This window comes from Camelus dromedarius, chromosome 24, assembly GCF_036321535.1.
Source record: "Camelus dromedarius isolate mCamDro1 chromosome 24, mCamDro1.pat, whole genome shotgun sequence".
NCBI lineage: Eukaryota > Metazoa > Chordata > Mammalia > Artiodactyla > Camelidae > Camelus > Camelus dromedarius.
In genome coordinates this window covers 10,556,310-10,574,893 of record NC_087459.1, presented here as the reverse complement: position 1 = coordinate 10,574,893, position 18,584 = coordinate 10,556,310, and the positions used below count along the sequence as shown (strand labels likewise).

Genomic DNA, 18,584 nt, shown 5'->3' with positions numbered 1-18,584 from the left:
AGGCTTCTACTTTTCCCTTCATAGCTGGTCTCCTTTTCACCCCCAGAAACAGAACTTCCAACTTTTAGCTGGCAGCTGGCATCCCAGAATCGTAACTATATGTCCCAATGTCTCTTATAGCTTGTGTGACCACTGAGGTGTAAATGAAAGTGGGTAGGTGTCCTCTTCACCACTGGCTGGAATGCAGAGTTAATGACCGGACCACTAAGAGCCATCTTGGGCCATGAGGTGACCTTGTGACTGGAAGTCATATACCATGGAGTTCTATACCAGCTCTGAGTCTCTTGAATGTAAAGGAGTAGTACATTTATGCCCTGTTCAAGTCAGTTATTTGGGGGGTTTTATGTTATCCGAAGTTGAACCTAATTCTAATTAATGCAAAGTTCCTTCACGTCCACCTTGCCCACAGGTGGGTCCCTAGGTCTAGGATGGGTGGTGGAGTTATGGAAGGAAGCTCCTGCTTTGGCCTTGCATCAGGCTGCCTCCTCCAACCCCACATTTGCAGGGGCCCCTGACCTTTTGGAGTCAACATTAATACTTAGACCCTCACTTGGCTCTTTCTAGTTAAAATCTGAAATAAAGAGGAGCGATTAGCCCAGACTCTCCAAATTCCACTGCCAGGGTTACCTGTGTATGGAGTTGACTAAGTCTCCCCCAAAATTCATACCCACCCAGAAACTGTGAACATGGCCTTATCTGGAAATAGATTTTTGCAGATGTAATTAGTTAAAATGCGGATTAGGGTTGGCCACGTGGATAAGGAGGCTATGTGCAGACACAGACGCACGTATGGAGAAGAAGGCCATGTGACGACAGAGGCAGAGACTGGAGTGATATGTCCACAAGCCAAGGAACGCCAGGAGCCACCAGAAGCTGGAAGAGGCTGGAAGGATCCTCCTCTAGAGCCTTCAGACAGCAAGGCCCTTCCAGCACCTTGATTTGGGGCTTTTAGCTTCCAGAACTGTGACAGAGCATTTGTCTCTTATTTCCAGCCACCCAGTTTATGGTCATCTGTTACAGTAGCCTCAGGAAACTGGTCTACCCAGTAAGCAGCAGCATGGGGCTTCAACCCCAGGCCTGTCTAACCACAATAGCAGGCTGCCTCCCAGCCAGCTGGTTACTTTGCCTGAGTCTGTTTCCTCCTCTTTCAAATGGCATCCATACCACTCTCCTCCCGAAGATGCTGAGGGGGACTAGACACGGCATCTCCCTAAAAGAGTCAGCATTCGACACTCATCAGCTACCGTATCGGTCCTCTCCTGCACCAAGCCAGAGCCCTGGCTACAACCGTTTGTTTCAAGAATGGCTTTGTTGTGCAGTCTCTGGCTCATAAGAGATGCCTGTCCACTTGCAAAAGGCAACGTTCTCATGTTATTTGAGCCAGTAAGAGAGTTCTGTCCTCACTCATCTTCCTGCTGGGTTCTTAGTGGGAAACACTCCAAGAGAAGCACTCTGAGGTGAGGGAAGTGCTTCCATCTTGACTGGGTGGTGCTGACGTGTGTGTATAAAAAGGCAAAAGTGAAGTAAGCTCTTATACCTCAGGCTTGGACGTCTTACTGTGCATAAATTGTACTTCAGTTAAAAACAGATTCTACCACTCCCGCGCAAAAAACACAACAGGGCCTGGGCAGTGTCTGTCTTGGCGACCGCTGTGTCGCCAGGCCCTGGAAGGGTGCCTAGCCCAGAGCTAAGGCTCCATGCCATTGGCTGAATGACTCAGGGAGTGCATGAGGATTTCTCCTACCACCTGTTACGTCCAGAACACTTTCTCCCAGGCATCCAGGTAAAACAGTGACAGTCCCCAAGGCTGGGACAGAACCAGGGCCCAGATGTCTGCCCTCCCTCCTTTCTCTCCTGCGAGGACTTCAAGGGGCTGCTGATCTCTGGCAGCCCACACTCACTTAAGAACTATTTAATGAAGTGTGTTGTATACAAAACCCCATTCCAGGTCCTTCCAAGGCTCACTTTTATAAACAATCAGTTCTTGCTGGCACAAGGGGCAGGAAGGAAGTCTGGACAAAGGCCGACTTGGTCCATTTGGCCTGTTTGGCCAAACTCCTCTTGAGTTTCTCTCAACGAGTGACGGCTTCTTGGAGGCAGATCCTGTGACCCCCTCCTCCTCTGTGCAGGGTGGGACATAGTGCTGGACACACATCAGACGTGGTGAACGAACTGGCTCCAGTCTCCGTCCAGGAAGGACACCAATAGGTCCCTAGGACACGGCAACCCGGCCTCTCTGAAGAGCAGCAGCTAAATGAGGGCTCAGAGTTGGCAGGAGACAAAGCAGTTCCTGATCCTGCACTCACAAAAGTCTGAGCCTGTAGCTGTGTATCCTGCGCCCACACATGGCCCAGGGGCTGCCCCTGCTTAGGTCGGAAATTGGTTCCCCTTTGATGAGCTCTTTTCCTGTCTAAATTGCCCTGTGTGCACTAGCCTGATTATGCTGTGTAACGATCTTGGGAGGGGGAGCTGTGCCCTCCCCTTTTGCTCCCCGCATCCTAATGCATCCCACCAACAGCACTCTGACTTAGAATCAGAAGCCCACTCGTGGAAACCACCTCAGGTGGACCTGTATGGGATTTTTGTCTCTTCATACGCTTGGGGAAAGGTCATCTCCTCCCACTGGGAGTGACTTTAATCCTTTCTCCAAAGGTCTGGGACACCTCTGGGACAAGGCACAGACTGGACTGGTCCTGTGGACTGTCAGGCCAGGGTCATCTGGCCAGCTCAGCGAGCCCACGGGGCACAGTGTCTGACTGAGTGAGCCCCTGGTGGGCGTTCTGCACCCGTCCTCACATTTATCACACCAGAACTCTGCTGCTCTGGGAAGGCCCTGCAGTGTGGCTTAGGGGAAACGACCTGGTTTACGGGAAAGGTCATGAAAGTACCAGTTGGCTCAAGAAATCCTCTTATTCATTCATTGGTTCATTCAGCACATTATGAGCCTTCACTTCGCACCAGGCACCCTTCTAGGGGCAGCTGACCCCAGCGGTGGGGGAGACAGATACTGCTCAGGCCCCCTTGTTTAAGTGTGGGAGTAGAGGTGGGGTGGTGGGATTTGGTTGTTTTTCATGGAAGTGTAATTTACACACAGTAAAATGCCTGGGTAGAGTCCTTGGTTCTGCCTTCCGGGTGGCTGTGAAACCCTTGGGGAAGGTCTGAATGAGGACGCTTCCCTCCTCTCAGCCATCTGTCCTCAGGCCCTCCCAGACCTTCACACCTTTAAGTCATCCAGACGCTTCTGGAGCTTCTCCACCGCCTTGTCCAGCACAATGTGGTGGTCCTTTATTATCTCTATTTGGTGGCCCCAAATTCTCTCGAGTTCCTCCTCCTACAAAGGGGAGACACAGATATCCAAAGCCTCTTTTGCTCAGGTCACCATGGCCAGGAGGGGACTTGAAGTGTGTCCCCAGACTGCCATCCAAAAGCCACTTAAGACATTCGTTGAGGGCGCCATGCAGCTGCCCAACACTGGGACCCCTGCACCAGCTGGAGAGATCTGCCTCCACGGGGCTGCAGCTGTCTTCTGGGCCCCTCCACCTCCCCATGCCTCCTTTCAGCTCCAGGACAAATGCTGGGTCCGGGAGGGCAGGACATCCTCCCAGTTCTGGTCATGGAGTCTGCCACCAGCTCACTTCAAGTCACCATCTTCTTAAACACCTTTTCTGTCTGCGACACTGACCTTCATCCTGGATTTCTGGAGGTTGCCAATCTTTTCTTGCAATACATCCACGGTTGTCCCAAGCTTGGAAGAGGCTCCCATGTTAGCTGAAAGCAAAAGAGGGGGTGGCTGTTGGGGACAGGGATGGGGAAAGATGCTCTGTCTAAAGCTCGACCTGTTTCTGTTATGAGATGTCCAAGGCAGTGCCTTCCAACAGAAAGGTGTTGTGAGCTTGGGGGCCTTTGAGGTCATCTAAAATTTTCCAGTAGCCACATTAAAAAAATCTAAAAATAAGCAGGTGAAATTAATTTTAAGAAAATATTTTACTTAACCCAATATAATCTAAAATAGCATCATTTTAATATGTGATCAACAAAATGATTAATGAGCTATTTCACATTCTTGTTTTCGTTTTAAGCCCTCAATATCCGGTGTGCTCTTGGTACTTAGGACACATGGGAACTTGAACTCACTCCGTTTCTGGTGTCTGACAGCCTTGTTGTTATCCTAGTAGACAGCCCAGGCCTAGGGAAACCTCTCTGGAATTTACTCCCCTCCCAGAAGTGGCCCTCAGTACCTTACTTTGGGAGTATATGAAATGTATTATCCCACAGCAAGATAGAAAGAAGGATTTAACAAAGGAGAGGGGTAAAAAAAAAAAAATACCCTCTATCCAGTTTCAGATGAGAGGCCGAAAAGTAATGTACATGACATAGGTAGGACGGTATGAAAAATTGCAGCCAAGATCCATTTACAACCTATCTTTATTTTTATTTGAGAGGGGGAGGTAATTAGGTTTATTAATTTATTTACTTAATGGAAGTACCGGGGATTGAAACCAGGACCTCGTGCCTGCTAGGCATGTGCTCCACCACTGAGCTATACCCTGCGCCCCCTCTTAGTTTTCTTAACAAAAATGGCAGCTGGTCAGAAGTAGAGTTTGGGTTATTATGGCTTTACGTTGTATATTTAAATTGATGACTATCATAACCTTAGCTGTGCCACAGGATATCACTGGTAGCTGTGCAAAATTCTACTTTTTCAAGATTTGTGGAACGGTACTGCCCATCAGGAGTGGAGCCAGCCACATATGGATCTGACTTCGGCTAATTCAACTATTATACTTGGCAGAGAGCAAAAAAGCAAGATCAGGATTCAAAGAGGGTAAGACAGTGGATCCCAAACTGGGTTCCCCGGACCAGCAGGCAGCATGAGCAGCATCTCCCAGAACAGGTTAGAAAGGGAAGCTCTGGGGCCCCACCCAGATCAACAGGTCAGCAACTCTGGGGCTGGGCCCAGCAATTGTGCCTTAACAAACCCCCAGGATGCTGAGGTGATCTTAAGGTTGAGAACCACTAGAGTGGGCCATTCTTCCCTGCTCCCTGCTCCCTGCAGTGAACATGTGCCCATCATGGACGTGAAATAGGAGCATAAATTTACTGCTACTGCCACCTAGAACATGACTGTGATCTTTTAAGGATACATATGTTTGTCCAGCAGTTGTCCCTAATCCCAAATTGACCATTTCATCTGGGGTCTATTCAGTGCTGTGGGACACTCTGGTTGATCTGGACTTATCAAAACACTGTACAGCAGTACTGTTTTATGCGCTATTGAAAGGGAATTTCCAAGAGTAATTTTGACATGTGATTTTCCTCCTTAAGCACCAACTTTAGACCCTAACTGCCCCTCTCCCCTAAGATAAGACCTCACTGTACACTCATTGTAAAAGAATAGACTAGTAAGAGGCTAATGCTTAAGCCAAAGGAATGAATAGCTAATGGTTGAATGTAGATTTTGTTGGAGGAACTCAACAAAGGAGAGGAGGTGCTTGTCAGAGGCCACAGGGAGGACCTGAGCCCTTGTCACCCTTCCTAGAGCCAGGCCACGCCTACCTAGATAAGTCATGCGCTGCTGCAGGTTGGATGACATCTGGGCAAACTCTCCTTTCAGGGTGTCGTGTCTAATAGGCATCTGGGCTATGTTGTTCATGGAATGCCTGACGGCCTTCTTCTTGTCTTCAGGGGTCACAGCCTGTCTGGCAGCCAGCATGGCCTGGGACAGGGCCATGTCGGGAGGGACATTGGCAGGAGAGAATGAGGGATAGAGGATGTCCTCAAAGTCCTTCTCCTGCAAGTCTTCTGTCTCACTGTCATCGGTGAAGGTCATGGGCCTACGGAAGGACCCTGCACCCAGGATGTTTGCAAGGACTCCTAAAGGCCCGGATGAGGCTGTGATCATAGCTTTGCTTGCCAATTTGGTGGCAGGGGCGTCCTCGACCAGCCTGGTGGCAGCCTTAGCTGACCGAGCTGCTGAAGTCGTTGCAGCCATGGTGGCAGTGTTGTATTTTGTCTGCTGAAAGGCAGGCGGGGGTCCCTTATGGAGTGCTTTCTTGGGGGCCCCAGCCCTGGGGGCTCCATCCTGAAGGACTCCCACATGGAGGGAGTCATCTTCTTCCTTTTCTGAGATAGCTGAGAGCTTGAGTGTCCCTTTCTGGTGATACAGGGACTGCAGTGAATGAGGCCAAGCTGAGCCCAGCTCCGTGGCTGGGAGTGGGGCCCCAAAGCCATGGAGCTGGGCAGGTGGGAAGTAGCCCCAGAAAGGCCCAGTGCTAGTCCCGGGCAAGCCCCTGGGAGGAGGCCAGCCTCCTGGTGTTACAGGCCAGGGTCCTGGTGGTGTGGGCTGAGGACCCAGGGCAGGTCCTGGCCCAGGCACAGACCCAGGCTCAAGCACCTGGGGCTCCTGCACCCCAGAGGGGGGAGCTGCTTGGACAGACCCCTCCTCCGGCAGCGGGCCTTGGGTTTGGTGATGCCAGGTAGTCTCCAGGAACTTGGGGTGCTGGATGGCCTCAGAGACCTGGCCATGACCGACTGCTTCATGGTACCTGGTGGTCTGGGGAAAGTCAGTCTCTGGGAGCTCTTCCACAACCTGCCACAGATCGGAATCTTCCAGCAGTGATGGAGCCTGTTCCTGCGGAAAAGGGGGCCAAGCTGGACGGGGGCTGGGCAGGCCCCTGCTTCCTTCCTTACCCAGCTTTCCCCAACCCTCAGATTCTGCCCCTCCTCCCCCTCCTTCACTTACCTGGGTGAACATGGCCTCGTGGAGGCTGCTCCAGAGTACTATGTCTTCAGTTTGGGGGATAGTGATTACCTTGTTCTGGAGAGAAGCCTAGCGGGTGGGGAAGGAGGGTGGGAAAAAGGGTTGTGAACCCAGAGGGTCTGTGCCCTTGGTGGCTCCCTTCTCCATGCTGCCCTGCACACTTGCAAATAAATGGGCCCTTCCAGACTGTGTTCTCCTCCTTACCCCACCCTCCACCCCCAGTACCCCTAGGCCTGGAGAGTGGGGGACTCAAGTGAGAGCATGGATCCCGGGCCCTCACCACTTCCTGCTGTAATGCACTCATCTTCCGGTCCTGCCTTTTCAAATCTTCAGAGAAAATATCCATTTTTTCCAGATGCATCTGTCAAATGAATTAAGCCTGTGATCAGGGGTAAAGGTTCTGGTCCCAGCCCTGCTTCTCCCACAGCTCAAACACAAAGGCCTTAGCTCTAGGTGACTAAGAGATGGAGAAGAAAGAAGGTTCCAAAACAAGTGTTTCCAAGTGAGTGGGAAAGGGTTCTCTGGGCAAATAATTTTGGGAAATGTTAGGCTTAAAAAGCATTCAACAGGTTTCTGTCTTGCAGGACTTCTCAGAGCCTTTAATGGGCCAAAGTACATTAAGAATCTCCAAGAGGTGGACTGGGAAGGCATGGTTTCCCAAAAAGATTTGGCCAACGGTCTTTTTTAGTGTTTCATGAGAGTTTCCTGACAGTGTCCTTTTTGCTCAAATGGAAGCTACCCAGACGAGACTGAAGTTCTCATAGTTCTCACAGTTAAATATGTACACTGACTTGTGCATTAGGGATGATACATTAAATCATGTTATTTGGGGGCAAGTTGTAAAACCTCAGCCACAACACCAGCATGGGTGTGTGGAGGCCTGGCTTCTGAGCCCAGCTCTGATTTGCCAGCTGTGACCTCACACGTCAGGGATTCCACGTCCTTCCACATCATGGTAAGGAGTTAGAACATGTCTGGGTTGATGTCCTGTGACTATAGAGGGAGCTAGAATGTATGCCCACGCTAGGCTTACTCCACTTCTCAATGTAAACAGAGTTTTTGGTTTTCTGCTAAGTTGGTGGACTACAAGCCTGGAGTTTCCAAGACTTGGGGAGTATGTGCCTGAGAATGAAGCCAACCCAGAGGAAAGCATCACTGAGGGAGAGATGTTGATGTGGTATGAGAACCTGGATCTGGCTGTATCTGAAGGCATCCCTGAACTTTTTAGTAAATGAGACAATAAATTCTTTTATTTTGCCTAAGCCAAGATGAACTAGGCTTCTGGCACTTAACAAATGATGTCTTAACACAGCGGGGTGAAGATCATGGTAGAAGCTGCAGAGAGTTCAGTGGGAAGGGCCAAGTAGCTGGGCCATGTCAGTCCCCTTCCCTTGCCCCCATAGTTGTTCTTAACTAAGAACAGGCTTTCTGGATTTATCCTGTCACCCCAACCACCAGAGGTCCAAGCAGCATAGCCAGTATGAAGGATGGTAGGGAAGGTCTACCTTGTCAAACATGTCCTTCAGCATGGCCACATCCTTCCTGAGGGTTTCAGTGGTGGCCTTGAGAGAGTAAATGTCAGTGAGCAAATCTTGCAGGGTCTTCATGGCCTGGAGAAGGGGAGAGAAGGGGAAAATGTGAAGTTGGGTGTAGGTGGGGGAAAAAGGCAAGTAAAGTGCAGAAGCTCTCTGGTGATGCCATGGTCCAAGAAGTCCTCACGGTTCTTCCAAGGCCTAGGCTGGAACATACTCAGAGGACAGAAAGTGACACTAAAGCCAACTGTGCCCTGAGCTCTCAGGTGGCCTAGGTGGGAAGGAGGCAACCCTGTGTTTGAATGTGTTCAGTAAGCAGGAGTCACTCATCATGAAGCATGGTGGGAAACGCTGGAAGATCAGCAAGGGAGTTATGATTGGATTTACATTTTTAAAGGGTCCTCTGGCTTCATGTATAGATTGGCCCTGGGAGGGTAAAGGGTGAAGCTAGAGGAGCAGGGAGGAAACTTCAGGCAAGAGCTGATGGGTGCAATGCTGGTCTCATAGCTTAGCACCACCAATGACTGGGGCTGCTACTGCATCTTCCTAGATTTTAGACTCCTCGGTCATAAAATGGGTATGAAAGAAAATGTGATAATGTATATAAGGGGCCTGGTGCATACTTAGGCATTCAGCTAAAAAAAATAACAAAGAGTAAAATGGCAGAAATCCTTCTTCTCAGTAATTACATTAAATGTAAATGGATTAAATTAAATTTTCATAAAAGGTAGAGATTGGCAGAATGGATAAGAAAACATGACCCAATCTCATGCTGTCTATAAGAGACACATTTTAGATTCAAAGACACAAATATGTTGAAACAAAAGGACAGAAAAAGAAATACCATGCAAGCAGTAACTGAAAGAGAATCAGAGCAGCTATACTAATATCAGGCAAAATAGAATTTAAGATAAAAATTGTTACTAAGATACAGAGGAATATTTATAATAAAATATTATAATATTTATAATATAAGAGGGTCAATCCATCAGGAAGATATAATAAACATACATGAACTTAACAATGAAAATATATGAAATCAAAAATTGACAGAACTGAAAGGAGAAATTGTTGAAAACTTCAATATCCCATTTTCAATAATGGATAAAACAACTAGACAGAAGATCAGCAGGGAAATGTGAACAGATTTGAACATCACTGTAAGCCAACCAGACATAATAGAACACTTCACTCAACAGTGGCAAAATACACATTCTTCCCACATAGAACATTCTGCAGAACAGACCATATGTTAAGCCATAAAATAAGATTCAGTAAATTTAAAAAGGACTGGAGTCACACAAAGTGTGTACTCTAAGCACAGTGGAATTAAATTAGAAATCAATAACAGAAGAAACTTTTGGAATTTCACAAATATGTGGAAATTTAATAACACTTTCCTAAATAATTAGTGGGTCAAAGAAGACATGACAAAGGAAATTAGAAACACTGAGATGAATTAAAATGAAAACACAAACACACCAAAACTTATGGGATGCAGCTAAAGCAGCATTTAGAGAGAAATTTTAGCTGGAGTGACTATATTAACAAAGAAGAAAGATGGCAAATCAATAACCTAAACTTCCACCTTAAGACATTGGAAAAAGCAGTGCAAACTAAACCTAAAGCAGGTAGAAAAAGTGAAACAATAAAGATTAGAGTGGAAACTAATGAAATAGAGAATAGAAAAATAATAGACGAGATCAGTAAAATGAAAGCTGGTTCTTGGAAAAGATCAATAAAATTAGCAAACCCTTTGCTAGACTGACCAAGAAAAAGAGAGAAGACTCAAATTACTAGAATGAGAAATGAAAGAGGGAACGTTGCTATTGACCCTACAGAAATAAAAAGAATGATAAAGGAATACTATGAACAATTGTATGCCAACAAATTAGATAAGCTGGATGAAATGGACAAATTCCTAGAAAGTCATAAACTACCAAAACTAACTCAAGAAGAAGTAGATAATCTGAATAGACCAAAAACAAATAAAATGATTGAAGTAGCAATTTTTTTTTTAAACTAAGCACAAAAAAAGGCTCAGGCCCAGATGGCTTCGCCACTGACTTCTATTAAACACTGAAAGGAGAATTAATACCAATTCTTCACAAACTTTTCCAAACAACATAAGAGTTCCAAACATATTCTACGAAACCAGTATTATTCCGATACAAAAATCAGACAAAGACATCACAGGAAAACTAAAACATGGATGCAAAAATCCTCAGCAAAATATTAGCAAACTGAGTTCAGCAACATACAGACAAATAACCCAATTAAAAATGGGCAAAGATCTGAACAGACATTTCTCCAAAGATGAGATACTAATGGCCAATAAGCACATGAAGAGATGCACATCATTAGACACCAGGAAAATGCAAATCAGAACCACAATGAAATACACTAGGATGGCTAGCATCAAAAAGACAGAAAATGGGGGGAGGGTGTAGCTCAGTGGTAGGGTGTGTGCTTAGCATGCACGAGGTCCTGGGTTCAAACCCCAGTACCTCCATTTAAAAAAAAAAAATTAAATAAACCTAATTACCTCCTCCCTCAAAAATGAATAAATTAAAAAAAAACTTTTTTAAGACAGAAATAAGAAGTGTTGGTGAGGATGAGGAGAAATTGGAATCCTCACACACTGCTGGCAGGAATGTAAAATGGTACAGCCTTTTTGGAAAACAGGCTGGCAGTTCCCTAAGCTTGAAACACAGCTACCATGTGATCCAGAGATTCTGTCTCTAGGTAGGTAGAAATAAAAGCATATGTTCACAGAAAAATTTGTATAGCAATGTTTATAGTGGCATTATTCCTGTGGTGGGAGGGAATAGCTTAGCGGTAGATTAAGTGCTTAGCGTGCATGAGGTCCTCGGTTCAACCCCCAGTACCTCCATTAGAAATAGATGTATGTAAATAAATCTAATTACCTCCTCCCAAAAACAAAACAAAACAGAACATAGTGGCATTATTCCTAATAGCCAAAAAGTGAAAACAACCCAAATATCTATCAACTGATAAACAAAAACTGGCCTACTCATATGATAGGTTATTTGGCAAAAAAAAATTCAGGTACATGCTACAGATAAACATGAAAACATTATGGGGCTCAAGGAGGTGCAGGAATGAAGAATGACAGCTAATGGTTAACGGGGTTCTCTCTGAGCTGTTGAAAATGTCCTAAAATTGACAGTGATAACTATGTAACTGTGTATATGCTAAAATCACTGCACTGTATACCTTTTTCATTGGGGTATAATTGACATATAACATAATATTGTACACTTTAAATGGATGAAATTATTAGTACATGGAATATAACTCAACAAGGTTTTTAAAAATAGCATTTTTGCTTTAGACACAACGGGGAGACATTTCAACACTGTCTATTGGATGGTATTCGGGAGTTGTTAATTTTGCCGGGAGTGATAACGGTATTAAGAGACAGATTTTACAAATCCTTATCTGCTGTAGATGGAAAAAATTCTTTTCAGAGAAATCTGTGAGGTCCAGACCCCCCACCCCGCGCACAGATGCTTCCCTCTCCCCGTGTCTCTCTGGATGTAACAAGGGGACCAAATTACCCAAGCAGGAGTCCACCGCCACCACGGGTAAGTACAGGGAAAGCCCTGAAGAGATGGCCAGGCTTCCTGAGGGCTGCTCCACGGGTAAGGGCTGCACACGAGGGGAGGAGGATTCTTTTCTCAGGGGATGCTGCTCTGCTATGAAATGCAGTCGAAGGTTTCTTACCCAGACTCAGCCTGCTTCTCATAAACGGGGGCCATGCCCTGACTCCAGACCCCAGGAAGGGCCCAACTTGGCCTCTCAGGCCACAATCAGGGCTGGGATGGAGCCGAGTTCAGTGAAGCGAGTTCTAGAAAACTGCCCTTCCTGGAAGGAGAATGTCCAGACTCTCTTTCTCTCTCTCTTTCTGAAGAGGGCTTCAAGAATATAGGCCTGGGGGCCAAGCGCTCACAGGAGCCTTCAGGGGCTGATAAGGGGGTCTAAGGCAAACACCCCCTTGAACAACCCGAGAGACTGGTCTACAGGATCTCGGCTCCAGAGCTCTGGGCAACGGGAATGCTAATGCCACTTCCTTCCCAGGGAATGAGGAAGGCAGAAGCTCTTCCCAGCCCCAGGAGAGGGTGTTGCCAGTGCAGGAAGTTCACTGCTATTACTGCAGTGACTTCCACTCGATTCTCCAAAACCCCACAGTGTCTTCCCTGCCCTTAAGCTCTGTTCTGAAATTCTCAAAAGCCAATTTACATTTAAAATCCTTTTAATTGTGGGATACACAGCAGGCGATTTTTGGTTGGGGGAGTGAAATCGGGAGGGAGTTTTGAAATTTCAAAAAAAGCAGCAACGAGTTGTTATAATCCCCTAATAGGACCCACGAGTTTATTGATGGAAACAGGGTCAGTAGCCAGGACAATCTTAATAACAAACAGTGGACATGGCCCCTCATTTTCTCCTTGGGTCATCATCACAGACGAGGTAAAGAGGCCTCAAGGAGACAGCCCCAGGCTTCCAAGTGCAGCTTTTCAAAACTCACATTCAGGGCTGCCTGGGAGATGTGGGCAGAGCCTGGGAACCTGCAATTCTGGAAGAGCTCCCTGGCATGGGCAGGCCGTGGGGAGCGGAACCTGGGGTCACGGGAACCATGCACAGCAAGCAGGGAGCCCAGCTCTTCTAACTCAGCAGTTCCCAGGGGGGTGGTTTGGCCCCCAGTGGACATGTGGCAACGTCTGAAGACATTTCTGGTTGTCATGACTACAGGGCACTCTGGGCACCTAGTGGGTAGAGGCCAAGGATGCTGCTCCACATCCCGCAGTGCCCAGGACGGTCTCCACCACAAAGAACGCTCCGGCCCACATGTCAGTTGTGCCCAGGGAGAGAAACCCTGCACTAAGCCTGCTTAATGAGGACTCACTGCCCTGCCTGAACCCCTAAATCCAGTGATGTACTGATCAAGGGCACCAGCCCTCGGGCCACAACTGTGAGTCCTCCCAAACCTCTCCAGAAGCCCCCTGGCTGCTTGTGCTGGTTTCTCAGACACCAATCCCCCTGTCTGGGGTGGGTGCTGGGGCCAGTGGGCTTGCCTTTCCGCAAAAAGGGTGGCATTTGGTCTGCCAGCCTGGCTGACGCAGGCGGGGATGGGTGTGTGTGTGTGCGCAGACTCTTAGCTAAGCAGCTTGCACCATCCTAGAACCAGCTGCCATGGCAACCCCTACAATGGGTCACCGTGGTAACCCTGGCAACCTCAGCCAGGCTGGGACTTGGTGACATTCTCTAACAGCAGCAACATTCCTAGATGCACAAACAGTCCTCTGAGGGCGGCACGATCGGTCCGAACCTGCCTACCAGCCCACATTATGAGCTGGTTGGGTCACTCCAGGTTCTTGTGCATTCTAGAAGCCTTCACCCATCAAGGCAGGCTGGGGGCAGGCTGCTTTGGAGGGGCTGGCCCCTCGGACCCTGTGTCTGCCTCTCCAGCTCTGAGACCGTCAGTCACCCACGCAGCCTTCTGTGCCTCTAGTGACAATTCTTGTCTTAAAGTCCTTTCTATCTGGTATTAGTACAGTCACTGCAGCTGTCTTCTGGCTCCTGCTTGTGCGGAGTATCTTTTGCTATCCTTTTACTTCCAACCTGTTTGTCTTTGCATCAACGTGTGTCTCTTGGGGACAGCATATAGTTAGAGGATTTTTTTTCTTTTAATGGATTCTGCCAATCTCTGCTTGTTGTGTGTGTGGTAAAATACATATCATGATACTAAAGTGAGCAATCCAGTGGCATGTGGTGCATTCGAAAGGTTGTGCAGCCATCACCACTATCTGGTTCCAGAACGTTTTCATCACCCCAAAAGAAAGTCCACGCCCACCAGCCCTCAGTCCCCCGGCCCCTGGCAGCCACTGCTTTCTGTCCCTACAGACCTGCCTCTTCTGGGTATTGTGTATGAACAGAATCAAGCACTGTGTGGTCCTCTGTGCTGGCTGCTCCCACTGAGCACGATGATTTAAGGTTCACACCATGTAGCTTTGCCTCTTACCCACATCAGCCCACCCTGGACAGACTGGACATCCCGCTCTGTCTAAGAAGTTCCCAAGCTTTATCTTGTTTAGTTTTAATTGTTGAAACAATCCTGGGAGGAGGAAGCCGTGGCCATCCCCCCACTTCCAGGGGTAAGTGGCAGAGCATCTCAGCACCCACATCCCTACACCTTCAACCCACCCACTTGGCCCAGGTTGGCACTGGCCCCCTTTCTTCTAACACTATGACTCCAAGTGGGTTACTTAACCTCTCTGTGCCTCAGTTTCCTCATCTGTAAACTTGGGGGTAATGACAGCACCTGCATCACAGAGTTGCTATGAAGATTAAAGAAGCAAACAGATGTAGCATCCAGCTTAGCTGGCACACAGCAAGCACTTGTTCTCAGGATCATTTCCCTGGGGAAAGGGCCAAGTGGAGGAGCCATGGTGAGGGGGATAGTGAGGAGATGGGGGTGTGGGACCCAGGAGCATCCGCTGGCGGACTCTGGCCTGTGCTTCTCATGGCTCAGCATTTCCAGTTTCTAGGAAGGGAGCTTGCATTGTCTGTTTTTCTGTCACCTCTATAAACATCTGCACCAGGGTTCCCATCTTTTTCAGCCCCCAGGTCAGCAGTGAAGCCCGGTGGCCCCTGGTTATTGACACCTTTTGGGGTACCTGCCAGTTCAGGCAGTGGGAGCTGGCCCGCAGGAGCTCTAGGTCTTAGGCCTGACACTGACTGCCTGGCTGGGAGTGGACACCTGACCCTAGGTGTGCCCTCCCGTTCTCTTATCCTAAAATGATAACCAAAAGACCCGGAGATTGGTGAGTGGATGCTGAAATAGGTTAAGGGCTGTTTTCGAGAACGCAGGAGATCTACGAACCTTCCCACCCTGTGAGGCCTGTCCTCTCACTTCTTCCTTGGTGCCCATGAGAAACTCCGGCGTCCTTCAAATAACACATTGCCTTTGTTTAAAAAGAGTCTCAGCCCAAATGCCCATCAGCTGGTGAATGGCTGCACCCAACGTGGTCTGTCCATACAATTCAGCCATGAAGGGGAATGAAGCACAGACACCTGCTACCATGCGGGGGAACCTTGAAAACGTGATGCTCAGGGACAGAAGCCAGACACACAAAGAACATGTACTGCATGATTCCATTCATATGAAATGTCCAGAACTGGTAAATCTTTAGAACCAGAAAGCAGATTAGTGTTGCCAGAGATGGAAGAGGGGAGGAATGGGCAGGGATGAGGAGCCCAGGGTTTCCTTTCGGAGCCATGGAAATGGTTAGAATGAGATAGGGGTGGTGTTTGCACATGAGCGATGACCAAATGCCACCCAGTTGTTCACATTAACTTGGTTAATTTTATGGTATGTGACTTTCACCTCGATTTTAAAAAGAAGAGTGGTATACACAAACAGCTCATATAACTCAACAACAATAAAACAACCCAATCAAAAGATGGGCAGATGACCTAAACAGACATTTCTCCAATGAAGACATACAAATGGCCAAAAGGCACATGAAAAGATGCTCAATATCACTAATTATCAGAGAAATGCAAATCAAAACTACAGTGAGGAATCACCTCACACCAGTTAGAATGGCCATCATTAAGTCCACAGACAGGGGGAGGGTATAGCCCAGTAGTAGAGTGTGTGCTTAGCATGCACAAGGTCCTAGGTTCAATCCCAATTACCTCCATTAAAAAAATAAATAAATAAACCTAATTACCTCCTTCCCCCTAATATATATATATAAAGCCCACAAACAGTAAATGCTAGAGAGGGCTCGGAAAAAAACCTACACTGCTGGTAGGAGTGTAATTTGGTGCAGCCACTATGGAAAACAGTATGGAGATTCCCTTAAAAAACTAAAGATAGAGTTATTATACGATCCAGCAATCCCACTCCTGGATATATATCTAGAAAGAACTCTAATTTGAAAAGATACATGCACCCCAATGTTCACAGCAGCACTCTTTACAATAGCCAAGACATGGAAACAACCTACATGTCCATCATCAGATAATCAGATAAAGAAGTTGTGGTACATACGTGTACACACACACACACACACAAAATAAAAAGAATGAAATAATGCCATTTGCAGCAATATTGATGGACCTAGAGATGATCATACTAAGTGAAGTAAATCAGAGAAAAACAAATAGCATATGATCACTTATATGTAGAATCTAAAAAAGGACACAAATGATCTTATTTACAAAACAGAAACAGACTTACAGACATAGAAAACAAACTTACGGTTACCAAAGGGTAAGGTAGAGGGAGGGATAAATTAGGAGTCTGAGATTAGCAGATACATACCACTACATAAAAAATAGATAAACAACAAGGTCCTACTATATTCAATAGCTTGTAATAACCTGTAATGAAAAAGAATATATATGTATGTATAACTGAATCACTATGCTGTATACCAGAAACTAACACAACATTGCAAATAAACCATACTTCAATTTAAAAAACTGAAAAATTAAAATAAAAGAGTGTTAACACATCCTGAAATGACTCCTCTGTGTGATGGATGGTCTCCATCCTCGTCATCACCCCAAAAGGAAACCCAGTAACCACTCACTCGGCGGTCCCTCCCCACTCCCTGTCCCTCCAGCCCCCAGCAAACACCCATCTGCTTTCTGTCTCTGTGCGTGTGCGCACTCTGAACATTTCACACAACGTGCAGCCTTCTGTGTCTGGCTTCTTTGCTCAAAACTGGATGGAGACTGCAAGCTTGGAGCTTTGGTTCTGCCTAATTCAAAGCCAAACAGCACCCCCGCCCCACTGAAGGGACAAGCCCATCATAAGGGGTACAAGGTGAGAGTGAAAGGCCTGGCAGGAGAGCCACAGGGGCAGGAAGCTCCTGGAGGCCGGGCAGCCTACCTTGGCCATGGCTTCCTCGTTGCCCTCCACCATCTTCCGGAGCTTTATCAGGTGCCACAGGTCCCGGGCGGGCTGGCGAGTGCCCTGGCTGGCCTCCAGCAGCTGGGAGGTGGAGGGCAGTTCCTGCAGCAGAGCAGGCTGGCTCTCTATGTTGTCCATGCGGCTCACCACGTGGTCGAAGATGTTGCCGAGCCCCTTCAAGGGGTTGAGGATGGACTGGGCGTCTCCTTCCCGTGGCATGAACACGGCCTGCGAGGTCTGGAGGAAGTCCTCGTCCCCCGAGAGGACCTTCTTGAGCTCGGCCATGTGGATGTGCTCCAGGATGCCCTGGAGCAGGAGGTGCAGGGCCTTGAAGTTCACCACCCCGCCCTGTGGGATGGCGACGTTGACCAGCTCGGAGAACGTGAGTGAGAAGATTGTTTTGTCGGGGTCCTGGGTGTCCTGGACATCCATGGGCACAAGCGGTGGCTTACAATGGACCTGCAAGCTGCACAGACAGGTCCTCAGGGGCCTGGGGAGCCTGCAAGTCTCGGCAGTCAGGGAGGAAATGGCCTCTGTCCCGGCTGGAGCTCAGGAGGTTCTGGCTGCTAGGACACCAGAGAATGTGGCTGAGCAGGTGCGATTCCGAGAGCCTGGAGCAGGCAGAGTAGTTGCTCAGTTAACAGATGAGGACTGTTCCAACAGACTGACGGTCCACCTTTTAATTCAAGCCCTTCGGTTATGTAAGACCGATGACCCTTTCCAAGAAGCATGCAGGAAAGTTTGACAGAGAAGCAGCTCTCTCCCTAGAAGCCTCTACAACCTTAGGACAGAAGACAGAGTTCTTGGAGTTAAGAAACCCCAGGTTCCTGCTCTGGAAGCCCCATAAAAGAAGTTTCAGATCAGAAAGGGCAGAATTTCTTCTTGTCTAACCAACAGGGAATTCGTGTTGTAGCAGACACTTGTAGTAGCACCTGTGTAAATACTACACAGATACCACGGGTCCGGTAGACAGTGGGGTCTCTAGAGAAAGACCAGCCTGACTCTGGGGCAGTTTTCACGGCCTGGGTTTGGCAACTGAGGGCCATCGGCAGGATAGTTTTGTTTCTGTTTCTGACAACCGCCTGTGTTGCGGTGGCTGATGTCTGCTGTCCAGAGTCTTGAGGGCAGTGACTGCCCCACAAGAGGATCAGACAGCTCGCCTGCACAAAAGAAGGTCCAGCTATGATGGCATCTTCTGAACAACCTCCTGACCCGCTCCCTCTGGCAACGGGGAAGCTATGGACACCGAGATGAGCGTCCTCCGGGCTGACTCCTCCGCCCTTGGCTAGAAGAGGGTGGAGTGTGGAGGAAGAGCAAAAAGTAGCCTGGACAGGGGAACTGGCCT

At 47.9% G+C, this 18,584-nt stretch overlaps 1 protein-coding gene across 1 annotated transcript in view; it reads right to left on the bottom strand.

Moving 5' to 3' along the window:
- The window catches only part of C24H16orf96 (chromosome 24 C16orf96 homolog), a 33,895-nt gene extending 16,224 nt beyond the window's left edge, over positions 1 to 17,671 (bottom strand). Inside the window, exons 1-8 of the mRNA XM_031447555.2 lie at positions 17,219 to 17,671; positions 8,266 to 8,370; positions 7,041 to 7,121; positions 6,743 to 6,829; positions 6,395 to 6,631; positions 5,557 to 6,154; positions 3,683 to 3,768; positions 3,221 to 3,331 (exon numbers count right to left, since the gene is read on the bottom strand). Coding sequence (XP_031303415.1) covers positions 3,221 to 3,331; positions 3,683 to 3,768; positions 5,557 to 6,154; positions 6,395 to 6,631; positions 6,743 to 6,829; positions 7,041 to 7,121; positions 8,266 to 8,370; positions 17,219 to 17,671 — 1,758 coding nt within the window. The remainder of the gene's footprint in view (positions 1 to 3,220; positions 3,332 to 3,682; positions 3,769 to 5,556; positions 6,155 to 6,394; positions 6,632 to 6,742; positions 6,830 to 7,040; positions 7,122 to 8,265; positions 8,371 to 17,218) is intronic.
- Positions 17,672 to 18,584: the final 913 nt, after the last annotated feature.